This window comes from Hippoglossus stenolepis, chromosome 10 (genome assembly GCF_022539355.2).
Source record: "Hippoglossus stenolepis isolate QCI-W04-F060 chromosome 10, HSTE1.2, whole genome shotgun sequence".
Taxonomy (NCBI): Eukaryota; Metazoa; Chordata; class Actinopteri; order Pleuronectiformes; family Pleuronectidae; genus Hippoglossus; species Hippoglossus stenolepis.
In genome coordinates this window covers 4,464,200-4,489,369 of record NC_061492.1, presented here as the reverse complement: position 1 = coordinate 4,489,369, position 25,170 = coordinate 4,464,200, and the positions used below count along the sequence as shown (strand labels likewise).

The following is a 25,170-nucleotide window of genomic DNA, read 5'->3' as shown; positions in this document are numbered from 1 at the left end:
CGGAAACATTGCAATTTGACGAGTGACAAAATTGCTCAATATTGATATTTCAAGTTGTTTATTTTCCCTTGAATTCATCATTTAAATAATCCCCTGATTCAGTGTCCGGCTGAAACACTTTTGATTTGTTCTGCTCAACCAGGAAATTAATTTAAATGTGACCTGATCATTTTTTAAAGTAGTTTACGCGTCCGGAAGCAGCGGTAACATCCACACGCTCCCTGGCGTGCGGGAACGCCCACCTCGTGCCAACCTTTGACCAACCAGCGCCGCCCTGGAGGAGCAGCTGACGATGTCACATGACCCCGGCTAACGCGCAGCTAGCCGCCTAGCATAACAGCTGATGCAGCAGCCCAGCGGAGAACAGCTGCGGCTAAACGTGCGCGTCAGCCCCCCCACCGGGTTTCAGACGGGGATCGACACGAAGACATGAGTAAGTCCCGTTGGAGAACAGCTCGTAGTTTCCCCGCTGCGCAGAGTGTGTGGGTGCTGCGGAACTTAGCTTAATTAGCTTCATGTTACCGGCTGCAACAAGTCAGCCCTAGTGCAGCTAATGCTAATGCTAACTTGACACCAAGGGTGGCTGTCAGATCTGAGAGGAGAAGAAACGGTGAAGATGATTTCTAACGTTTTAAAAACCGGTTTATAAACTGCTGTTGTTTGTTTATAAACATTTGTAACTTATGTTGTTTGTTCTTAGTTGTTTATAAACATGTATCTCTGCTGTTGTTTGGTTCAAATTGTTTATAAACATTTATCAATGCTGTTGTTTGTTCTCAGTTGTTTATAAATGTATAAAATAAAATGTAATATATGTTTGTTTGTTGACACACTTTATAGGTTAAAAAATATCCTTATATAGAACAAACATAAGACCAGAATGAGATGTAATGAGCGATATATTTCATTTCAAAAATATTTCATCATATTCTGTTTGTTTCAACTAACACGTGATTCCTGATGTTTAAACTATATGAAGTCAAACCGCCTCATCTCTTTGTTTCAGGTGAAAACAGCTGGCGCGTGTTGGTTGGCTGCGTGCTGGTGAACGTGTCCCTGCAGTTGTGACCAAAGTGGCCATGTATCCTTTCAGCCGCGAGGCGGAGACCTCGCTTCAGGACCTGTTTGAGTATTTCAAGAGGTGCCTGCAGCACGGGGAGTGGGAGCTGGCCAGTGCCTGTGTGCCACAGCTGGTCCAGTCAACACACTCGGAAAACCTGCAGGACATTATCAAAGCTATCATCTGCCACCCGTACAAGTTAGAGTGAGTCGCACAACTGTTTCACGAGACACCAGGTTTTGACTTGTATTCGAGAATATGAGCTGATGTGTTTTTATTTCGTAGATGGGAGACTGTGGGCAGCCCACACAGACTGGCTTGGTTTTGGCTTCAGGTTTTGGAGAAATGGACAGAAGAGAAGGTAAAGATATGAAGAACTTGAATTTGACACCGTCTTTGTTTGTTAACACTTTCAGGTCAAATTGTCTTTAACTGGTTTGTGAACTTGGGTGAAAAGGTATTTGAAACATCACCATGAGTGTGACTTGCTGTGAAAACACTTTCTTGCTCTTCACTTCAGGTTTCTCCCGACATCAGAAGAGAGCTGGAGTTTCTTCTGCTCCTGGAGGAACTGGGTTCAGAGGGCATAGCAGAGACTGTTCTCAAGGTTACTTTTGCTCTTGTCTTCATTTATAACTGTAGATGATAATGACAACATTTTTACCCACGCACACAAACATTTCCTCAGATCAAGAATGATTGTCTGGATCTGTTCTTCCTTACTTCATGTTGTGACTGTCCTGTTCGTTGACAGAATACTGAGATACATTTCCTTTCAGCAGGAGTTGCATCAGTCCTACCTGACCAGCCAGCCGGACCAAAAGGCTGCAGAGGGTTCGGGATCAACACAAGCTGCGGTTGAGTCCTGCCTCCGAACCTTGTTGGAGAAGAAGAAGCCCAGACTGGCTCAGTCTTTAGCACATTTCTTACAGGTAGAGTCAAACCCTGAGTATCAACACTACAAAATAAATAAACGCACATGAAGATATTAAGTGATGATGGTCGTAGAAGTCAGTCAAGGCAAAACACATAAATCACAATCTAAACTGTAATACACCTGGTGGAATTGGAGTTTTTAAAGCATATTCAGTGGTTGGGTGGAAAGGTGGTTGCGACTGTAGGTTCCTGGTTCAGATCCCAGCTTGTTTGGGGCTTTTCTGTGAGCTTGCATGTTCTATTCGTGTCTACGTGGGTTTTCTCCTGGTTCTCTGGCATCATCCTACAGTCCAAAGACTAAACGGAGGGTGAATCAGAGTGTGATTGGTTGTTTGTCTATGTTTGTTGACACTGTGATTCGCTGGTGGCCCGTCCAGGGCTAAGCTCAATATATAACAACGGACAAAGTAGAATTTATATTTGATATATATGGACAAAATATATAATTACTTGTAAAATTACTGAAATGATTAATAGGTTTTTAAAACACTGGCTGTTCCTTGTTTATGCTCTTGCAGCTTCACTTCCCTTTGTTTTCGTTATCTCCTGCAGGACCAGTCACCCACAGAGGACCACACTCTGCAGCACACGTTCATCCAACACCTGATGAAGAAACTGGCAAAACCAGAGAAGAAGGTGGAGGAGTGGGTGGAGGAGATATACGCAGTGTTGGCCGTGATGCCGTGGAGCTCTGGCCGGAGCGCTGGGCAGTTTGAGGCTCTGTGTGAAGCGCTGTGGGCAGCCAGAGACGGACCCCTGAAAGAGGAGAGGATCCTGAGCTCGCTGCTCCGGCCTCAGTGCGACGCTCTGGTCTCTCTGTACTGCTCCACTGCTCTGAGGCTGCAGAGGGATCATCTGCTGAGGAGCACGCCCGACACACAAGGTAGTCCGAGTGGGTTCACCTCTGAAAGTCAGAAACGCATTTAAATAGTGAGATGGTTCTGTTAAAGTGGTCGTGGAGGTTCGATACATGTTAGACATGATGTGATGTTAATAGCTCTCTTGCTACGTGCCACAGATTTAGTCGTGTAGGATATGTGATAAATCAGAAATCAGTTCCTCCTCTGAGCTTATTTTTAAAAGTAACGATACTGATGAGATATTTATGGGTCTGAGATTGAGGCTTAATCATTACTCACAGTGTCGGAGGGAAACTGTCGGCGTCACCGCTTTCCTCTTTTGATCCCACTTCTGCTTCTGAGAGTGTTGACTCATTGTAATGACATTTTTAACATGTGACAGCTTGTTTAGTCACAGACTTTTGATTATTATGTCATTTTTTTACACCACATTTAAACAGTATTTGTTTTATGATTTCGCGTAACACCAGTGGTGATGAATGGGTGAATTTTTTGTTTTGTCCACCCTGGTATATTTAACTATTGACACAGATAGATCAAGTAAAAAAAGAATGACACTGTTCATAATATATGTTGTTTAAATGTCCCCTATACTTCCACGTCTTATTTGGATTTTCAAAGAAGCAACAATGGTATTTTTCTTTCTGAAAACTTCCATTCTTATTGAATTCACTCATGTATTCATTTTAAATTACTCTGCAACTGCAAAGGATTCCCTTGTAATAGCAGGGTTACCGTAGGCTCTAAAATGTAATAATCTGAATTAAAGGCCTTAAAGTAATTAATACGTTAAGCAAGTACTAGGTCTTAAATACGTTTAGGTAGGTCTTAACCGCTTTAAGAGAAATGTGGCATGTATAGTTTGTGATGCATTGGTCCTAAAAAGTCTCTAACTCATTGAAACCTGCAGATTCCCTGAATATATCGTTTTTTAATTTTTTTATTATACAGAATGTTTTATGGACATTTTAGTTTTGTTTGATGTGCTTACACTGTCGGTTTTATTTGCATCCCCCTCACAGTGGAGCTCCCTGAAGCAGAGAAGCTGGCTCTCAGTTTATGTTGCCACAAGGATCGTCCATCCATTTGGAAGGCCATCTATTTTGAGTGCCTTAGCAGCGGGAAGCACTTCCTGGAGCAGGTCTTGGTAAGTGAGGAGCGACGACCGGAAAACAGTCAGCACTGAGTTTGAATAAGAAGTAATGAAGTGCAGGCCGTCCTCTCCCTCAGTAGCTTTGTAATTCAACATGTTTTTGTTGTTGGTACAGTAACCTAATGCTCCAGTAAAGTTGTTTAGCAGCTGCATGTGATGAAATTCAATAATGTAATGAGATTGGTTCCTTCCTGTAGGTTACTGCACTTGACCTGGTTAAACACGAGGAGTTTTCTCAGCTGAGAGAATTAGTGCAGCTGGAGTTTCAGCCATTGTCTCGTCTGCTGTTGCTGCTCGGCTGGACTCAGTGTCGCAGCCTGAGCTCGGCCCAAAAGCTGCTCAGTGTCCTTCACCGCGAGCAGGTCGGTACTGAAACCCTTCAGCTCTCCACACGTGTGTGTGCACCTCCTCCTCTAAACACATCTCACCAAAGAACAGATTAAACACAATTCACACAACATCCAAATTACACAAATCATTACCGAATCACACTGATACATACAGGACATTATCACCAGCAACCCAACAGAGGAAAAACAAATTTATAAACAAACACAATAAATGAATAAATACATTCACATTGTTTCTTTTTGCAACATGTCCTTGTAACGGCCTGTTTCTGAAACCAAATACCAGAGAAAAACAAATCTGGTTTGAATCATAATTTCATTTCAGTGCACGTTCCTTCAACCTTCCACCAAAGTACAGGATCAAAGTGTAATTTGGAAGAAACTCTGATGAATATTTTCAACATAAATATGTCGTATTGTGCTGATACTGTTTCTTCACACTTTAGGCACCAGCCAGTGACTCTGTTCTGCAGGAATTTGCCAACCTTCTGTCCTCTCAGCTCGGAATACTCGAATGGTGTAAAAACAACAACCCGTAAGAATCTGCTTGTTCATTTGTGACATTTAACTGACATTGAAGTCCATCTTAGTCTCTATTCTGATGCTCCTTTGTGTCTTGTTTTGTTTCTATTCAGAGGTATTTCCATGGAGGCCTTGCTGACACAGCTTCACACCCTGGACAATCACTCAGCTCTCTATATTCTGCATACTCTGACTCCTCTGCCTCAGTTTGAGGAGCGCAGGATACTGGATCTGCTGCAGCAGCTGCCAAATCCACCAGGACCAGGTTTACATCACCCACTTGTTGTTGAGTCTGAAATATTTCCCTGAACAATCGTGTATTTGATGTTTCATGGTGACGTTACTCTGCCTGTCGTTCTTTCTGTTTGTCTTATTTCTCACAGACGACTCTGAGGCCATCAGGACTCTGAGCCCTGGTGCACAGAGGAACATAGTTCTGTTTCAGGGCTTCTGTGTCATAAAGTACACCATCTATGCTCTTTGCGTAAATGCACATAAGTACTCAAACTGCTCCGAGTGTGAGTCCATGCATCATCAGCAACAGCAACTGCCTACTGAAGCAGAAACAGACCAAACTCAAACCTCAACTTCCTCAGAGGGTATGTCTTTCCCGTCTGTTGTGTTTTAGTTTGGTGTCACATGTTGATGCCTTTTAATACCTAAGCAGTTTATTTTGGCTCATTTATGTCCTTGTATATAATCAGAAAGAACCAAATAACGATAATTTGCTGTGCAGATACGATTAAAAACATTATTTGTTGCTAAAAACGAAAGCCAGAAATAGTCAAACAAGTAAATCTGCAAATAAAATATGATGCCAAGCAAACACGAAGAAAAAATACATGAGCAAGACGTGTGTAAACTTACACTAACGTTCATTAAAAGCCTAAATTCATGGTTGAGACGTGTCAGGAGACAACATTAATCACATGTGATATTTTCCAGGTTTCCATCTGCAGTTCCAGCACTACCTGACAGAATGTCAGCTCTACCTGGAGGCCGTTCCAGCCATGTTCCGCCTGGAGCTCCTGGAGAACATCTTCTCCCTCCTCTTCCTGTCCACCGCTGACTTCACGCAGCAGATTCCAAAAGACACCAGTTTGAATGCCAATCAGGACTGTTCATCAGACACAAGAAACACTAATGTAGAATTAGGAGCCAAAGCACAGACAGATGAGACTGATCACTGCAGGGGCCAGAAGCTGCGTTCAAGTTCCCCAACATCATCCCACCCTAGTCACCTGGACCTGGGACACTTCGTCCAGGGCTGCAGGGGTTTTGTGGTGGATGTTGCAGCCATGGAGGGTTTCCTGAAGCTGCTGAAGGAAGGGCTGGAGGGCATGTGCGTGGTGGGTCAGCAGGAGGGGCAGGAGGGGGGAAGGGCCCTGCCTCGAGAGGCTGAGGCGGCGGAGAGCCTCGGCTGCTCGGTGACGCCGGAGACATTCGGGGCTCGTCTGCAGAGGTTGTCCAAACGCACTGCAGAGGCTCAGTGGAGGCTGCAGATCATCACCAGCAACCAGGGCAGCGAAAATGGTATTTCCTTAAGTTTTTTGATTCACACTTCTTCTGCGTTGTGTGTATCTCTTTGCAACTTGTTGGTGAATTCACTTGCAGGCTCAGAGGGCCGCCTCCCCATGTCGACGGTCGGCTATACTGCGACTTCTCTGGGACGCAGTAAGAGCTCCAGTCTGAGGAGAAGGAAGAGACCAGGGAGGCACGTAGCAGAGAGACAAACCTCCATAGAGAAACACAATGGAGAAGTCAGCACCAGTGCATCAGGTGAGCCATAAGCACTGTCTGTTAGAAATGTACATGCCCCATCCTCATGACTCCGATCTGGGCCTTTTGTCCTTCAGGGGGCTCCAGAGTAACTCTTATGAAGATGTGTATTATATTTGTGGGTTGATGATGAGTTCATTTTGCCCTTTGTCAGACGGTGGAGGAGGGACAGTGACACCTTGTGTAGAAGTGGAGGTCTGTCCTTGCGGAGGTCCCCACAGCTGGCTGGTCCCTGCCATGTTGTCCCCTCCAGAGTCTCTGCTCATGTCCTGCATCCGCCGAGGAAACTTCATGGAAGCTCATCAGGTCTGATTATGTTTATAATAAACCTTTATTCAACATGGTACATTGACTAAACGCATTATAATTTACTCCGTTCTACTTTATTGTCTTCACGTTATACCAGTATTGTTTATTTGCTTTAAGTTGTGGAGATGTACAGAATTTGTGAGTTTACTTATCGCTGTTTATTTTTGTGTTAATCAGATTTACTGACTCTTTCCATTTCAGGTGTCTCTGGTGTTCGATCTGGGGGCGTCTCCCTGTTGTGGCGAGTTGGTGTTCATGGAGCGCTACAAAGAAGTTCTGGTGGAGTTGGAGCGGGTGGAGCAGAAGATGGATAACCAGCCTATGTCTTCGTCGTCCTCCTCCTCAGAGGGGCTGGGGTCAGTGGCTGCGTCCGGCACAGGGAGGGCTCGGCTGGGCAGCAGCGGCCGCTCCACGCTGCAGGCCATCGGAAGTGCTGCTGCTGCAGGTTCGATATTCTGTTTGACTTTTTCCCTGCCATTCATCTCACCTAGTAACTAACTATGTTGCCTTGAATTTAAGAAATAAAATGTATATTAAACCAACCGTTGAGGCCTCGTTCAGTGTTGGTCTTGTTGCCTCAAATCAGCTCTCGTGTGCTTGGACCATGTTGGACCTGCTTGTTTGTCTTTTATAGTATTATTATCTTACTTTCTTTAAAGAATACTCAAGATGAAATGTAAAGGAGTTGTAGAAAGTTCTGGATTAGACATGTGGGTGAAGAGAGCAAGTGGTTTGAGCCAGAAGAGGTTGAGCTCCTTTTTTAAACTTCCTGATACGTTTATTGAACATTTGTACAAAATAATGTATCTACAATAGAAAACGCTCGAGGTTGAGACTAAATTATGACATTAACTGTGTTTTGGCAGCAGAAAATCATTATCAATGTGTGTGGTTATGCTGGAATTATTATAGTGTATAAAGAATATTATGATTATTTAAGTTGTATAATTATATTATTGTATAATTGGTTCAAATTGCACAGTATAAGGATTGTTTCCTGCTGAGTTATCATGGTTGAACCCCCGGGTTTTTCTGTCTTTCCCTGCAGGTGTGGCTTTCTACTCCATCTCGGACATAGCAGACCGTCTCCTTAGTTCCCCCGCTCACTCGATGCCATCCCTGGAGGAAGAGTACTGGCTGAGCTGCTGCTCCTCAGACCCGTCTGGCCTCCTCACCACGCTGCTGGAGGAGCTGAGCCCAGCAGCCATGGCGGCCTTCGACCTGGCGTGCTGCCACTGTCAGCTTTGGAAGACGTCCCGGCAGCTGCTGGACACAGCAGAGCGCCGGCTCAACAACAGCCTGGAGACTCGAGGTATGACGACTGAATTTTAGGGTCATGGTGATTGCTACAGAGCTGATTTATTCCAACATGGTGATTGGAACAAGAACAGCTACAATTTAATGTGTTTTATCAGCAGCTTTGCACAGGTATTAATTTTAAGTTTTTCATTAATCCCTGTTTTCCTCTCCAGGAGTAAGAATTGACCCCAAAGTTCCTCATTCTCAGGGGATCTGTGGATTTCCAATGGTGTTACAACAGATCAGCAAGATCCTCAGTCACTTTGCAACAAACAAGGGCTCCGTCAAAACAGGTGAGTGTAAACCATGTCGTTAGGGAAACAAGGAAATTCTTATTTTTAATAACCCACTTACACATTTCCAATTCAGATTAAAGTTACAGAAATTTAGAATAAAGTCTATTCTACTGGTCAAATTATGGAATAAATGAATCTCCTGACCAGGTATTTAACATCGACTCTATCTACAGTGGAGTTCTGTTGTTACTGATCCACTCGTTCATCCGCTCTTGTTCATAGAAGCTGTTATGGAGGACCAAGTGTTTTCCAGCCCGTTCGGCTGCTGTATTCAGGAAGTGCTCCTGTGTTGCAACCCCACCCTGACCGAGGAGAGCATCTCTGCTCGACTCAGTCTGGCTCAACGCTTGGAGACCACCCTGCACATTCTGAGCACTGCTACAGATAATACAGGTCAGCAGAGCAACCGCGTCAGATCAACTTAAGAATATCAGAAGAGTTTTACAACCTTTATTGTTTTAAATATTCTTTGAGAAAGTCTGAACGTCTCGTGTTGTCCGATGCCTCCTCTCATGACAGAGGGCAGCGCGGGCAGCGCTCTTCTGGCTCTGTTAGTGGAGCAGGCCAGCCTGAAGCAGGCGGAGCTCGACGTTCACCCTGTCCGCACCAACATGAAACAGCTGCTTCGCTCCCTGGACCAGCTCTGCCCCTTCGAGCCGGATGGAGACCTCGCCAGACCTGATTACGTTCGCAGTTTCCTTGACTACGTCAACACGTTAGCATCCGTGCTGGTGCGCAGCCTTGCTTCAGAAGGTAAAATTACTTGTCACAGAAAGTAGAATTTCTTATGCATTTGCCAGTAGCAACTTCTAACAACAGCTTTTTAAAATGTCACCATCTCAGTTAACATCCTGACACTCACAGACTTTCTGCCTAGTGACTATATGAGGGCATTCATTGACTCTTTTCCTTTTTTTACCTGGTTTTGTTCTGATTTTTCTCTCCTGCTTTTTGTCTCAGACCAAAGTGTTGAAGTGAAGCTTGGGAATCCACTGCTCGTGTTGCTTCAAGCTCCATTTCAGCTCCTCTCCCACCTGCTCTTTGACAGACAGGTGTCTCCTGACAGGTACACACTGATAATTGCTCACAGCGTTAAAGAAAGTGGGGAAGAACTCCTGGATCTGCCTCTTTTGCCGAATCCATCCCAAAATGTAATGGTTCCTTTCCCCATCCTTCCACCAAGTCTTAAGAAAATCCGTTCTGTAGTTTGTGTGTAATCCTACAATGAAAACCTCCTGAACAGAGGTAATGATACATCTGTGATAGACTTAGTCTATGGCCAACAAGAGTCAGGATAGAGGAGCTGCCACAAAATGGGAGAAATTGCATCTTCCAGCTTTAACATTTGTCTTAGTTTGACACTTAATGAACCACTGAGTGATTCTGACCTACTTCCTGTTCCTGTTTCTCTCCAGAGTGCTGTCCCTGCTGCAGCAGGAAGGTCTGCGACTGAGCGTCCAGCAGGTGATTGTCCAGCGATGCTGTGAGACTTTGCCCTTGTGGTTCTCTTGTCCAGCTGCTGAAACAGACCCTGATCAAACCAGAAAAGATGATGGAGTGTTCAGCGTTGGCAGCTTGTCTGCCCTGCTCCAGCAGCACGCTCAGGAGCACAAGACAACTCTGGGAATCACAGAAACTCCTTCAGGCACTCAGTCAGATGCAAGCTCGGACTCTGAGGCCTCAGTGGAAGACAACACACCAACCAACCTCTCCACCTCGCCTCCCTCTCAGTCCTCCTCCTCCTCTTCCTCCTCTTCTTCGTCAAACTCTTTCCTCCTCACACCATCGGCCCTGTCTTTCCTAAAGTCTCGCTCCCCCTTACTGGCCACGCTGGCGTGTCTGAGTGCATGTAAAGGAGAAAACGCTAAGGCACAATCCTCCGGATGGTCGGGATATTTCCGCAGTGGACGTAAGGAGGTTGTCCTGGACGGTGAGCAGATTTCTCGAGAAGCGGATACACTCCTGAAAGATTTCCCTATTCTCTGGGCCTATCTTCACTCCCTGGCTGAACCAGTGCTGGGCGCCCCGCTGACTGAGGGAGAGGGAGGCTCCGCTGGACTCGGGGCGGTGATTTGTGGGAAACCTCTCGTCACTCTCCTGCTGTCTGGGCCACAGGAAGGAGTTACCCAGGCTGTGGCAGCTGAGGCCTTCCAGAAAGCTCTTTCCTCCAAAGACCTGGACCGAGCTCTCAGCCTACTGGAGCTGTATGGGCAAGGCTGCAGCCAGGAGGGGGCGCTAAGAGACCAGCTGCTTTCCTATGCTGCTTTGGAAGGTAACATTTAATGTTATCAAGTATTGATTAATCTTCATCATAGATTATTTATATTGGAAAAAAATAGGAAACATTTTCTTCTCAACATTTCAGGTTCTCACGTTAGAATTGGCTGCTTTATATTTGTGTTTAAAAACAAACAATCAAACAAATAGATGATATATTTGTTTGTCATATAAATTTCTTTTAGATCTTGAATTTATCGTTATCTTGAGATCGAAACCACTTTTTCAGAATGACACCACAATTACAGGAAAATACGAAAATATATAGTATAATATAATGTGAATGTCGCAGTTGTTTCAAATATGAAACATGTTTGTTGGTCTGATTGTGTTCAGATGGAGTTGAAGGCACAGGTCAGCTGTTCCGCGTGCAGGACGCGAACCTGCGAGCCCGTGTTGCCCTGCAGGCTCTGGAGCGGTGGCCCCTGTCGTCCTGCCTGGAGCTGCTCGACTTCTGCCTCAGTGACCTGAACACTGCGGCCTCGCTGAGAACCGACTTGGAGCGGAAGAAGAAAGAACTGGACATCTATCGCTTGGTACAGTGTTAATCACAGAAACACATTCTTCCCTGTGCTGTAAACGGCCAAACTGACAATGACGGGCAGGTCTGTTGTGTGTTTGTGAGAGACAGAGACAGAAAAGGATCTATACAGTACATAATATGTCACACTAAAGCAAATATACTCATGCATCTTTTGTCAGGAAAAGCACAAGAAATAGAAATGTTACAGCTTCAACTAAAAGATGAGAAAGCTCGTGTTAAGCTTGAGTTACATATTTCTGAGTTCATGCTTTTACTTGTTCAGTGTCAACTTGAGTTCTTTTTTTTTTGCGCCGGAGGATAGTTTTAATTTGACTTCAGTTTGCAGTTTGTGCATTTCATGTCTTCCGTAACCAAGGCCAATGTTGGCGTGGTTTTAACTTGAATGCCTCAGTTATATAATTTGACTTTCCATTGTGCCAACTTTCCGTGCTTCCTTCTCTTCTCACAGATGTTGAATCTACAGCCTCGGTTGCCCTGGGCTACGTGGCAGGAGCTGAGGAATGAGTCCAAGACCAACCCTGAGCCCATGTTGTCCCGGATGCTGAAGGCAAAGGTAGGTACAACAGACCTGCAGCAGTGTAGTTAATAAACTAATAAACTTACCACAATTTGACACGTATTATAATCTCCAAAATACATATTTATTTATATAATAACAATATTATTTTGCAGGAGTTTTCTCTGTGTGCACAGTGGGTGGAGCTGTACCCTGTGTCCGAGCAGCTGAGGCTGCAGCTGAAGACTGAGCATCTGCTTCATCTGCTGGAGAAGGGACAGACAGACGAAGCTTTCCAGGTAAAAGTACACAGTCGTACATGTGTTTCAGGAAACTCGTACCAAATGCAGAGGAAAATCCTATAATGGAATGACTATACATTTATACATGTACAAATATATAGCTTGTCGAGTACAACATAATCTTTGAGCCCATTGGCTACTGTCTGATGACATATTAGCCTCTGGGGGCGTCGGCCAATATTTTGCCCAAATCTTGTCCCTCACCAACAGATTCTGTAAATTCACATGCAGAATCTTTTGATAGAGTTTACATGCATCATAATGCATAATTACATATACGCTACACTTTAGGAAAGTACTCGTCACATAAACAAAAGTAATCCTGCAGTTTTTTCTATGGTTCTCCTAATTTCTTCTTGGTTTCCCCCCCTCTCACTCTTTTTTGTCTGTATCCCTTTGTTCTTCAGTTACTCGAGGGCCTCTCTGATTTCGTGGTCGGCCTGGAGATTTGTGAGCACGCTCTGGACCGCTGCCCCGGCCTGGCTGCCTGTCACTTCCTGGCTGACTATCTCACCCTGCATTTTCAGAGGCAGGTGTCTCCCTCGCGACGACAACACATCCACGCTCTTCATCTGGGCTCTAAGGTTTGTGAATGTGAAGATGTGCACTGATCCAATTATCCTGTAGGATACGGACAGGAAGTGTAGTTTGTGCTCATACATCCCATTAGTTGTGTTATCAGTAACTGGAATTTCCCTCGGCAATAAAGTTTTTCTGGAAACTCGATGACACAGCCAAACGCTCATGCTTCTGGGAAGTCTGACTCCATTCATTAGAGATCACCCCCAGTCGTTATATAATATATTACATAACACTCAGCGTTAATTCTTAATTTCTGCTTTGATATAGTTTTCCCACCATTTTTTTTAATGAGCATGTTAAATATAACTAAACTTGATGTACAAATACTTTTTGTTTCAAAAGTTTATGAGCTGGAAACTGTAAATATGTTATTATAACCAAATGATGTGTGCACAGTAAAACTTGACTGCTTTAACGAAAATTATGTTTTATACCATAAGAGCATTTTCCTTTGACAGCAGCTGAATTGCTTCACATCGTAATGTTGTGTTGATGTCAGTGACTGTGTTTCCTCCTCCAGGTGCTACTGACTCTGCCCCCAGCAGCCAGGCACGATTATTTCCCCCTGCTGTCCGAGCCTCTGCTGATGCTGGAGCAGCTTCTGATGAACCTGAAGGTGGACTGGGCCGACATGGCAGTGAGAACCCTGCGGAGCCTCCTGGTGGGTCAGGAGGCCGGCTTTGGTGCCGAAGACATCGATCATCTCCTGGCGGACTACGCCTCCAAGGCCCTCGACTTCTCCTGTGCCCCCAGAGAGCGGAGCAGATCCGGTCAGAGCACAGCACACAGTGGCAATGACGTGTGCAGATACAGCGCAATACTTTTTATTTAAATATTACCGAAACTGTTATTGTAGTAAAATCTGTTTTTGAAGCTTATTTTTGTAACTAAAAAGTGAATCTTGTAGAAAATATTGACTCAAACATGCTGAATGCTGCTCTCAAGCTCAGTTCAGTAATTATTCTCACATTGCTGGCTTTTCTGTTTCACATATATGTACATGGCTATAATGATATATATGTAATTTTCCAGACTCTGTGATCAGCCTCCAGGACTCGCTGATGCAGTGTCCTGCTCAGGACAGCTGCTCCCTATCGTCCAATCAAATCGAGTCTCCAACGCCTTCCACAAGTGAGACATTTGCACATGTTTAACAGCGATAAAATAATGATGTGATACTATCGAGGGAATGTCGCTGTGTGCTGTCACAGCCACAGTAGCTCTGCTGGAGTTGATATGCTCTTAACCCTCAAGGACACGTTAGTTAACGAGTCTGTTTTTTCACAGTTGAAATTCTCTCAAAGCACAGTGAACATATGAAGATTAACCCCAAATCGTAAACAATTCAGATAATGTTATCTTCTAGTTCTTATGTATCTGCTGTAAAATCAATGTTAGTTGCACTTGTGCTGATTTAGGTTCCTAGTTTAAACAGTGCGTTCTTAATATTTCATCACAGGCAGCACTCCTACACGCACCTCCTCCTCGAACAGCTTGGACAGGGAGAGGGATCGAAACTCAGCAGGGAGGAAACGTCGCTCGCATGCCAAGTTCCAGCCTCCGGATCAACCCCCCGGCCGTAGAGACTGGGTCCCTGACACCCAACAGCATGTGTGCATGGTCTGCCACCGAGAGAGGTTCACCATGGTGAGTGGGTCAAACGCTGTGAGGCTCACTGGCGTTCTCATAAATTACAAAGACATACTTGCTACTTGTAGTTTTGGTCGGTCTTGAAAATAATGCCTGTGTAATTATAAAAAAATTTATTTGATTACACAACCTTTTCCATGAACAAGATTTGTTTCCTATTCAGGCTAGTGTGCAAAATGAATGAAAGGTTTATTTAACTTTTTGTTCAAGAAAGAAAATGAAAGTAACATTGCGACTGATTTTAAAAGTCTAGGATCCAACATTAAACTTTTCTCTGTTAGTAATAGTTGTCTTTAAATTTTTCTCCCCCACTCTTTAGTTCAACAGACGGCATCACTGTCGGAGATGTGGCCGACTTGTTTGTCACGCGTGTTCTGAGCGTAAGATGCTGGTAGAGGGAAGTCCAGGAGAAGAAGTCAGAGTCTGTGACCAGTGTTACACCTACTTTCACCCAGAGTAAGATCCTGTAGAAATCACTTTACACTGTTCAGTTAATGACAGAACTCTGACAACTGTTTCCCTGTAGCTTGAAAGAATTTTAATGGAATAATATATATTTTTTGGTGATTGAGAAAAAACAAAATGCAAATAGAATATAGTTTAATTTAAAACATATCTTTTACCTTCAGAGCATTTGACAGCGAGATGCTGCTTATGCAATGGACTGGAATAAACGAGTTACACCACGTTCAAACACATGAGGAGTTGTTCCTTATTATAGAAAATCATGGGATTTTACCACAAAATTGTGAACTTTGTACCTTAACACTGCGATTACAGGTCTGGATTCATGTTTTAAACAGAAATGTGCTCGTGATTTGAATTTTTTTTTTTTTCAATTGCAGTTCTGACGATGAGCTGGAACAAGCTGAAGGTACGAGTACAACATCAACTTCCTCTTTGCTGTACTAGAGAAAGAAAACAGTATTTTCCATGTAACAGGATGTAGAATTCTTTTATAAAGTGTATATTATATATGAAAACATTGATGTTGAACTCCTGTTGTGTTGGCTGTGCAGTGGCTGGTAGCCTCGTGGTGACAGAGGAAGCCTTAGATGGGATGATGCATCTGCCTGAAGTGATCCAGCAACAGATCCAACTCAGCACAAACTCTGCAGAGAACCAGCTGCTGCGGAGCGAGTTCTACTACGAACAGGTCTGGATTCGAACATTTAGCACCACACAGGGTGAATAAGACTGAGCTGTTTACACATTCGTCGTTTTCTGCTTGTTTGCATTGAGAGCAACAGAAGCTGAAAGATCTCAAAGACTCGTTTTCACATCTCTCTTGTTGTTCTTGTCTTAAACTGTCAATTTATCACTGAGTTTGTTGCAACAAGCATAAAGGTTAAGGTTGTTTATCTGCATATTTCCAGCATCTTTAAAAGCCAGTCGGCCTCTTGTGGAATTTGCCCAGAGGATACATGATGATTAACCATGTTCTTTTGCCACACCCCTCTAGGCTCCCAGTGCATACCTCTGCGTGGCCATATTGTCTCTGCACAGTGACCAAACAGCGTGTGGCCACCAGCTCATCGTCCACTGCCGCTCTCTGTCCTGCAAGCTGACCAACCCGGAGGTGGACGCCTGCCTCCTCACCGACATCATGCGGCAGCTGCTCTTCAGCGCCAAGCTGATGTTCGTCAAGGTCGGCCGCAGCCAGGATCTGGCCTTGTGTGACAGGTGAGATGTAGCGTGAGGTGAAACACAGCATATACACCAGCAGGAGAGAGAGGGACCACAGAACTTTACAGTCTTGAGCAACATGAGTGCATGAGTTTTTTTTTTTTAGCCATGAGCAGGCAGAATAACAATAAATTCCACTGACGGACATAATCACTGAAATATTATCACCTTATAAAGTTCTTAAAGCAACGCTACACAACTTTTATTCTGAAAACAGCAGCTTTCAACTGAGTTGGAGGGTTCACTGAGTTTGAATTGGGAGAATGTTTCCTCTTTTGGTTTTTCTAAAAAAAAAGATTATTGCAGCTGAGGATGTCTCTTCATGTGACTCTGGGTGACGAGATTAGGACATTTACAGGAAGTAGAAGTTTAAATCCCCTCCAATAGATCTGAACTCTCAGTGTCCTGCGTGTCACTGTCACTTCTGTTTGTCTCACTCACTGTTGTTTCCACAGTTACATCAGTAAAGTCGACGTGCTTAAGATTCTCGTGGCGGCAAATTACAAATACATTCCTTCTCTGGACGACATTCTGGAGACGTCTGCTGTCACGCGTCTTCGTAATCAGCTGCTGGAGGCCGAGCACTACCAGCTAGCAGTGGAGGTGAGGCTCATGGTGCTTTATACATATTATTCATTGTATCACATGTATTTGTCTGGGACCCTGCACAGAATTTTGCTCTAATAAACAGTTACTACTGTCCAACTGCAGAAAAGCTCTTGTCAGGCAGTTTATTAATCCACCAAACCTAAATTAGATAAATGTTATATCTCAGAAAACTCAACTTCACGGCTGCTTTTCATTTTCCTGGGTGTTTGGCTGCTAGGTGTCTACCAAGAGCGGCCTGGACCCTGGTGGCATGTGGCAGGCGTGGGGGATGGCCTCTCTGAAGGCAGGGAACCTCTCAGGGGCGAGGGAGAAGTTTTCCCGCTGCCTGAAAGCTCCAGTGGACAGAAACCAGCTGAGCCTGGGTCCTTTACTGCTGCAGGAGATCGTCCAGCACCTGGAGACCATCGTACGACCCACTGTGGCCACGGTAGGATGATGCCGTCACTGTGGTGTTGTTACCTAAATGCTACTGCCACTGTGTCAGGCTGAGGTCGATGAGCCATGGTTACCACAATGACTGGCCACAAGTACAGCACAACAATTGGAACTTTTATGTATATGCATAGTGTAAGATTTTCAAATTGACAAAAGGAAAAAAACATAAGGGCAAAATAAATGACAAAAAAAATCTAATCTAAAATATATAAACATAAAATATCGGTGACTATTTATCATATTTTTCTAGCTCTGTAATTTTATGATGACACTTCGTGGTCCGGTTGAGTCACAGTCTGGACCAGTCACACAGAATGTGCACAGCTACACCACCCTCCTTCCCCCTGGTACATGAAACCGTAGGAATCTCACACGTATCGTCCCGTGCCAGGGGACAGATGCTGTAATTTAATATCTTCCCCTCGATGTGGAGAAGATATTAAATTATCTGTGGTGTGTGTTGACCTGGATTCATGTCGGGGCTTTGCTCAGTTTGTTTGGCTCTGCATTTGTTTGTGGTCAGTGACACAAACAAATGTGTCTGACCCCATTAGGAACTTTGAATAAAAGCAGCACTACAGTATTCTTCATGATGTGTGATGTTAAACAACATATCCATCAGAGCATAATTTCACAATCCTTTTCGTCTTCTGTTTGTCTCTGCGTCAGTCTTCTGGCGAGGACATCTTGGCATCGCTGCGGGAGCTGGAGGACGCGCTGAGCGACGCGTGTCCTGTCGAGCGACCAGAGGGACCAACGCAGAGCGGCGACCTCAACCAGGAGTGTCTGTACTACCTGAACACATATGGCACTCACCTGGCACTCATCAGCTTCTGGGTGCGGCATGACTCCATGACCGAGGCCCTGACGTACCTGCTCAACAAGGTAAGACATTGATCTCTGGGTATGTCTGATTTGATTTGACTCCCCGTTGTTGCTTAGAGCTCAGATTTCCCGTACTTTACAAGGTGTATTAAAGCTAGAGTTTGATTAATACTATCAACATCAGGTCAATCTATATATATATTTATATATATATATATATTAATATACCCGAGATTTAAATCTGGCATCCGTGGCAACAATCCTGTGTTGTTGAACTGGTAGCAATGCATATTACGTCAGTCAGCAATGATTGGTTTACCAGAGCTAAAAATGGGAGCATTCATGATGAGAGAATGCTTGCAGAAATATCTAGGGTGTAGCGTTCGGCGAGTTTCTGATGGCGAGGTCATGAGTTATAATCACATGTCGACGGTGTTTGTTTAAATACTTTTACTGCCAGAAAAGTTCTGCCCTGCGTGTTTGCATGTTCCCTTTGCATGTCTGTTTATTTGCCCCAGTTTGTTTTGAATGGATCTAAAAATGCAGTTACGTGACACATTTTCCCACGAAAAGAAGCTGACTTGTGTTTTCCTGCTTCATCATGGCTCAGGAGTGCCCAGAGGAGGTGTTTCTAGACGGTGTGTTGCAGCCCAGCCTGGAGCGAGGGCGTCTTGGCGCCCTGCAGGGGATACTGGAAAAACTGGACCCAGGCCTGGATACGTGCAGCCGCTACCTCATCGCCTCCTGCCAGTTCCTGCAGCGGCGAGGATACTTCAATACTCTCTACCAGCTCCAACAGTTCATGATGGTTAAGAGTCTTTTCATGTTTTTTCACATTTGTTTTTTATCACTTTAGACTTTAAGTAGCATTTGAAAGTACAAAGAAAGACTGATGAGAGAGCAGAGTGGGAAAGATGCAACTAAATGTTTGTCCCTCAGCCAATTCAATAATCTTCAAACCTCAAATTAGTGTCAGCTCTTTTCTCCCAGACAGGCAGGCTCTCAAATGTCTTAGTGGCTGAATGGTTAAGATATGCACCTTATATTAAATGATATAGTAAAAGCATCAGATAGTGTTCAATTCCTGACAGATAATGAAATCGTACCTTTTTAGTAATACTTCAAATATTCTGTACCTGGACAGGATCATGTACGTGCAGCCATGACCTGTATCCGATTCTTCACTCATGGAGCCAGTTCGTACCTTCAGCTGGGAGAACAGCAGGTATGTGTCTTTTTTCCACAGCTATGCAGTCGGCAAAGTTTTTAACGACTGTTTCCTGCTTGTTTGAAGACGTGTGTCTGCCTTTGATCTTTCACAGCGCTGGCTGGTCCGAGCCAAAGAGCACCTGAGGGCGTATCTTCAGGAGCTGCAAGGGCGGGGCGCCGGGAGGAGAAAATCTCAGGTCAACTCGTTTAGGAAGATGATGTCGTCCAGTGACGTCTCCAGGTTACTTCATATATCTTTATTCCAGTGTCACAGGATTTAAATAGATCCGTACTTTTGCATATTTATCGGAGAAAGGAAAGTAATATTAACGTGTTTGCTTCCTGTCAAGTAGACTCTTATGTGTGGACCTCTGCTGTCTCTCAGGCACATGAACACGATTGAGCTCCAGCTGGAAGTGACCCGGTTCCTCCATCGCTGTGAGAATGCTGCTTCCTCCAAGACGCCACAGACCAGCACACCTTCCTCCAAGTCCTCTGCATCCAGTTCACCACCCACACTGTTCGGAGGGAGTCCGATGAAGGTTGAGGTCGCCTGTAAGGTGAGGTTTCACCCGGGATCATCCCAGTACTCCACAATCAAAAGCCCCATTAGATCAAGGTGGTTTTAAAATACTGACTGACTTTATTCTTGGGATAAAACCCTGAGTTAGAGATGAATGAATTCATGAGTGTTGATAGAAGATGTGTGTGACAGAGAAAGGTCAGTTTTACTTTACTTTTTACATTTTAAGGCTTTAAAGCAGAGGTCACTAACAGGCGGACCGCGGTCCGGGTCCGGACCCAGAAGCCGTCCCGTACGGACCCGGACCTACAGCCAAAACAGAAGGTTATGATTTAAAACCTGACGGGCCGCTTCTATTTGTAACCGGCGCAGCTTTTGTAGTCTTTACGGTAGTGGTTTAGCGGATGAGGAAACGCACAGACCAATTGCATGCGAGTTAAGCCATCCCACGTGATACCACTCAGCCAATCAAGTCTGTGCATTCCAGGCGGTAAACATTGCGACTCTACAGTGCAGACAGATGAGAGAGTTAGAGGCAAGTTACACATGAGAAGACGGTAGAAAGAAAAAGACAGATAGAGATACAGGTAGAGAAAACAAAGGGAGAGATACAGAGGAGTGAGACGGAGAAAGGGAGAGAAACAGAGGAGTGAGACGGAGAAAGGGAGAGAAACAGAGGTGAGAAAGGGAAAGAGTGAGACGGAGAAAGTGAGGAACAGGAGTGAGATGGAGAAAGGGAGAGAAACAGGAGTGAGATGGAGAAAGGGGAGAAACAGGAGTGAGATGGAGAAAGGGAGAAACAGAGGTGAGCCGGAGAAAGGGAGAGAAACAGGAGTGAGACGAGAAAGTAAAAGGGAGCGGAGAAAGTTGAGAAACAGGAGGAGATGGAGAAAGAGACGGAGAAAGGGAGAGAAACAGGAGTGAGACGGAGAAAGTTGAGGAACAGGAGTGAGACGGAGAAAGTTGAGAAACAGGAGTGAGACGGAGAAAGTGGAGAAACAGGAGTGAGACGGAGAAAGGGAGAGAAACAGATGAACAAAGTGGGGGAGTGGGATATAAGAGGGGAAGAAAGTGATTGTAAAACTTCAATTGTTGAGATGTGTTGAGATTTATTATCTGTAAAATTGGTTGAGACTTTTGAGTCAAGATGTGAAACAGAAAAAGGGAAATTCAAGCTTTTGCTCCCTTTATTTTATTTTTCTGAAGTTAAGCCCTTTATTTGAACATGCACAATTTTCACATTTTATTTATTTTCTCTTATTTTGAAATGCAGCCCTACTTTTATTTAGTTTATGAGAGAACATTATACATATCTGCAATCATACATATATGTTCAGTTCTTTGTTACGTGACAATAAATATTGTCAACGTTTTTCAATCGTACTGAATTCATTTGATTTGACAGTCAGGTATTTAGTACATGCAGATGTTGATACAACTACTAGGCTACTTAAATATATATCACACTAAATAGTTAGACATTATGATCATCCGGACCTTTGCTTCAAGAAATTTTCTCTAACTGGGCCTCTTTAAATTTTAGTTGAATACCCCTGCTTTAAAGTATCAAAAAATATCAAATACCTGTTTTTTTCTATATTTCGGAAACATGAAACGTTTTGTGTAAAATCCAGTAATATGCCTTTAATTGCAGGTCATGCTCGGAGGAAAAAACATAGAAGAGGGGTTTGGCATCGCTTACAGAGTCATACAGGTACGTTCCTACATGAGTCAGTATTGGTTCTTCTTTTCAAACAGGATTTATTTCATCCAAGGGAGACAATAAAAGCGACTGACTGTGACCTTGAATACTGTTTACTTACTCATGCCAAATAAATACATGAGTAATGGGTCAGGATATGAGTGTTCCTTGTCAGAGTTTTACATTTCCCTGTTTCTTCCTCCCTCAGGACTTCCAGCTGGAGGCGCAGGCCGTCTACATGCGTGCCGGTCAGAGGCTCGTCAGGCAGCGGCAGTATGGAGCCGTGCGGCAGCTGTTCAAGTGTGTCAGCGAATCAGGCACTGCCACCAAAAACGACTGCGACGCCCTCATCCTCAGCTGTGTCTCCATCGCAGATAAGGGGCCGTCTGATGTGAGTGGCCGAGGCCCTTTGAGAACGTTAGATACCGACGAGAGTTTATTATGTCAACAAAGTTTGACCATGACTTGGCTCCGTGTAGTTTTTTTGGTCACAGAGACGTTTGTTGTCCTTTTTCTGATCTAGGCGAGGGAACTGGAAAGTCTCATTCTAGAGACCAAGAGCACAGAGAGCAAGGTAGTGTGAAGCTGATCATGTTCTTTTCTCCTCCGTCTTTCAGCGGGAATATTTGGTTTTACAATCGTCCTGCTGGAGAAAAATATGAAATTCTCTTCACATCTCCTGTGTGTCTGCAGATCAAAGCTTACCTGCTGTGCGGTAAACTGCGGCCAGCGTACCTGCTCGCCGTCAAGCTGGAGGCGAGCCGTGCGGGCCCGCTGGTCCAGGACGTCCTTCAGGCGGCCGAGGGAGCGCAGGACTCAGTGATGCAGAACATCTGTCGCCAGTGGCTGTCTGAACATCACAACAAGTCGTCTCAGCAGCGCCCGGGCCGGCCCACGGCCAGGTAACGGTACGACGAGGGATCACACCGAGCACAAAAACGGAGCACAAACGAGAGGATTCAGGGTTTCTGGTGTCACACAGGTCTATAGATGTGTGGCTGAGTGATCAGCTTGGAGATCAATATGACTGCATCTCATATCTGACGCAGATTATAGTGGATCATGATTGAAACAGAGCACTTTCAATCCACTAGTTTATTAAAACATCAGAAAATTCAAGATTGAACCATTTTTTGAGAGATCCTCTGTTCTGTGACGAGATCGTAGAACCTCTCCCACTTGGTCTTTGTCTCCAGATGCCTCAACACCAGCATAAAGTGTGTAGCTAGGATCTAACCAAGCATTGAGAGTTTTCCTCTGTTTGATCATCGCACTCAAATAACGCCCTCCGACTCCTGACGGACAGTTTGTAGAAATGCTTTAGAATCGATGTAGCAGAACCAGAAATATCTCCTTCTTCTTCTTGTCAAAACCAGGCTCCTGCTTTGCCCATTATGCAACTTGACTGTCGACAGTTCAGGCGGATGTTTGTTTGTTATGGTAACGGAGGATAATTCTGCCCTGGTTGCTGGCCTCAGATGAGGAGTGGCCTTCTTCCGCACCGCTTCCCCAGCTGATGTGACTCAAATGACATTAGTTAAGGTGATTTATCTGATTTTACGCAGCTTCCAGTGGAGACACAACCGCCTTCATACAGCAACATCAGACTCTGGTGTGTAAAATTCGATCACTATTAACCAAAGTGAGACAGTTTTTAATATTTTGTAATATGTGGACTGTAGGTTGGAGCTAGAATGAGGTACTGGAGTAAGAATGAATGGATTTGGTGTCTATGCTAACATTTTACAAAATTGTCAATTAATTTAAAATCTGTTTTTCTGACCTCCAGTGGATTTAAGTCTGACCTCGCTGCAGTGATGTATAGTGTGTGTGTGGATTCCTGACTCGAGCCCTCAGGACCAGTCAGGACTTGTCGACACCCGATGAATCGCGCTGGGGTTCAAACAGAAATGTTTAAAAATGATGTTCAGGTCATTGGGGGAAACATGGAGCTTGGGTTTGGGCACAAAAAACACAATGTCTGGTTCGGGTCGGCCTCTTTCTCTCAGGCTCGGTCGGGTTTAGACAGAAAACTGCAGCCTGAGCTTCACGCTCATGTACAGGTGAACTCAATGACCCTGGTAGGTCTCTGTTAAGCTGCCACACCTCTGTCCACACCCGTCACTGCTACCAAGTCAGAGCCTGTGACTCAGAGATGAAACAGACAGAAAAAATGTGATCCATTGAGGGCAGTGTAACACCGATTTCACTGTTTCAGCGTCTAGAAACCCTGATGATCACCGTCTCTGTTTGTCCGTCTGTAACGCGAACGAATCACCAACGTGCTTTATTTACATTCTTGAAATATTTAGCTGTTATCTCTCATTTGTAGTGAACTTGAGAGGGAACGGTGTCACTGCAGTGGAGTCACAACAGACCCAGTTACACAACACAAGCATATCTTTGCTGTGAGGCAGTATTTGACAAAGGTTCGTCTCCTACCTCAATCGAAAGGGAAAATGTACTGGACTGACTGGAAAGCCTCTTGTTACGTGAAGGTCTTTCTTCTCCTCATTTCTATTTCCTCGTTGCGTCTGTGGTTGCTTATGGTTTTTTTTTATTCAGGCGTTAAAAAAGAAAGTGTAATCTGCCAAGAACGGTACATGTGAAAAATGAAGTCCTGTTTTTTGTAATCCTGATGAGGCCGTTTACCTGTTTTACATTGTACAGCACCTTTTCTGTCCAGCTTTCAGCAAACGTTCCCTTTTAACAAGGGAAGTCAAACAGTATTTAAGGGCATCTAAAGAGTTTTAGGTTGGATACACAAAGGGACCGATTTATAGATCAGGTTTAATTCATCATCCATAGAATCAACTCTGTCGTGATTCGTCCCGTCTCTGGATGGATGGTTTGTACGTCTCCTCTTGTGTCATCGTGTGTTTTGGTTGTGATTACTCAGAGTTGTTGCTCATTTTAAATTTGGGCTTTGTTCTCATGGGAAACACAAGTCGTAATAATTAACTTACACAGATAATGAGTCGTATAACGTTGCTAAAAAAGGGATCTAACCGTGCTCACGTGATGTCTGTTGATGTGTTTTGTTGTTTCTCCTGTTTTTCCACAAAACCTTGAAACGGGAAAGTTTAGTGCAAACGTAGTGACGCCATGAATCTTGTCTTTTAATTCACTCACACGACAATCACCCATATCGCTGAAGCTGCCTTGTTGAGAATGTTTATTTCCGAGCTGTTCTGATCTCACGGTCAGGAAGTACGCCTTCATTTCAGAGGAGATACTGGGTTCTCTCTCTCTCTGCCTCCAGTCCCTGTGCTGCACTGGTCTGAAGACTGACGCCCACAGCTCTCCCTGTGATGGCGAGTGATGCTGGGCGAGAGGTAGAAAGAAACCAGTTCAGACTTTTTGAGATGTACGCGTACGACATTCTTGCACTTCGACTGTTGTCTCATCACTGCCGCACTTTATATTAGTGAGTTTTAAAAAAAAAATGAACTTCTTTTGGGGGAAAAAATCAAAATACTGAATAAAGTAACTGCTTCACTGATGCAGGAAGTCGTGATTTTGAAATGTACTGGATTTTGCCATCCATTGTAAAATATAAAAAAATGAAACAATAAAAAGACATGTAATAAAAACTATGAGCGTGATGCTTCCTGGCTTCTTAAAATTTAAAGAAAAGTAAATCATTTGGGAAATGTGCTTATTTGCTTTATTACAGTAGTTAGATGAGAAGAACTTGTACCACTTTTTAGTTCCCGTTTGTTTGATCAACACCAAGCTAATGCTAACTTAACGTAAAGACTGAGTT

The 25,170-nt window shown here is 44.2% G+C and overlaps 1 protein-coding gene across 1 annotated transcript; it reads left to right on the top strand.

The window, feature by feature from the left end:
• The first annotated feature begins 303 nt into the window (after nucleotides 1–303).
• zfyve26 (zinc finger, FYVE domain containing 26) lies at nucleotides 304–24,997 on the top strand. The gene is made up of 43 exons (XM_035168932.2): nucleotides 304–433; nucleotides 1,007–1,264; nucleotides 1,346–1,421; nucleotides 1,581–1,667; nucleotides 1,843–1,992; nucleotides 2,549–2,879; nucleotides 3,879–4,003; nucleotides 4,207–4,371; nucleotides 4,806–4,894; nucleotides 4,995–5,146; nucleotides 5,265–5,480; nucleotides 5,827–6,414; nucleotides 6,496–6,660; nucleotides 6,815–6,966; nucleotides 7,171–7,414; nucleotides 8,018–8,281; nucleotides 8,442–8,561; nucleotides 8,787–8,957; nucleotides 9,084–9,317; nucleotides 9,525–9,630; nucleotides 9,980–10,836; nucleotides 11,178–11,377; nucleotides 11,834–11,938; nucleotides 12,058–12,180; nucleotides 12,591–12,767; nucleotides 13,286–13,535; nucleotides 13,798–13,896; nucleotides 14,225–14,412; nucleotides 14,735–14,871; nucleotides 15,261–15,289; nucleotides 15,435–15,571; nucleotides 15,878–16,098; nucleotides 16,557–16,704; nucleotides 16,928–17,137; nucleotides 17,815–18,030; nucleotides 18,581–18,778; nucleotides 19,115–19,195; nucleotides 19,293–19,420; nucleotides 19,565–19,739; nucleotides 21,357–21,416; nucleotides 21,613–21,795; nucleotides 21,928–21,978; nucleotides 22,098–24,997. The coding sequence occupies exons 2-43, from the start codon at nucleotides 1,080–1,082 to the stop codon at nucleotides 22,308–22,310; spliced, it is 7,806 nt and encodes a 2,601-aa protein (XP_035024823.2). The 5' UTR covers nucleotides 304–433; nucleotides 1,007–1,079; the 3' UTR covers nucleotides 22,311–24,997.
• Nucleotides 24,998–25,170: the final 173 nt, after the last annotated feature.

Excerpts from the sequence above, each read along its gene's own strand:
- zfyve26 (XM_035168932.2), top strand. The coding sequence starts at position 1,080 with ATGTATCCTTTCAGCCGCGAGGCGGAGACCTCGCTTCAGGACCTGTTT. Across the intron at positions 1,265-1,345 it reads TGCCACCCGTACAAGTTAGA|ATGGGAGACTGTGGGCAGCC; the intron begins GTGAGTCGCACA and ends TTTATTTCGTAG. Across the intron at positions 16,099-16,556 it reads GATCTGGCCTTGTGTGACAG|TTACATCAGTAAAGTCGACG; the intron begins GTGAGATGTAGC and ends TTGTTTCCACAG.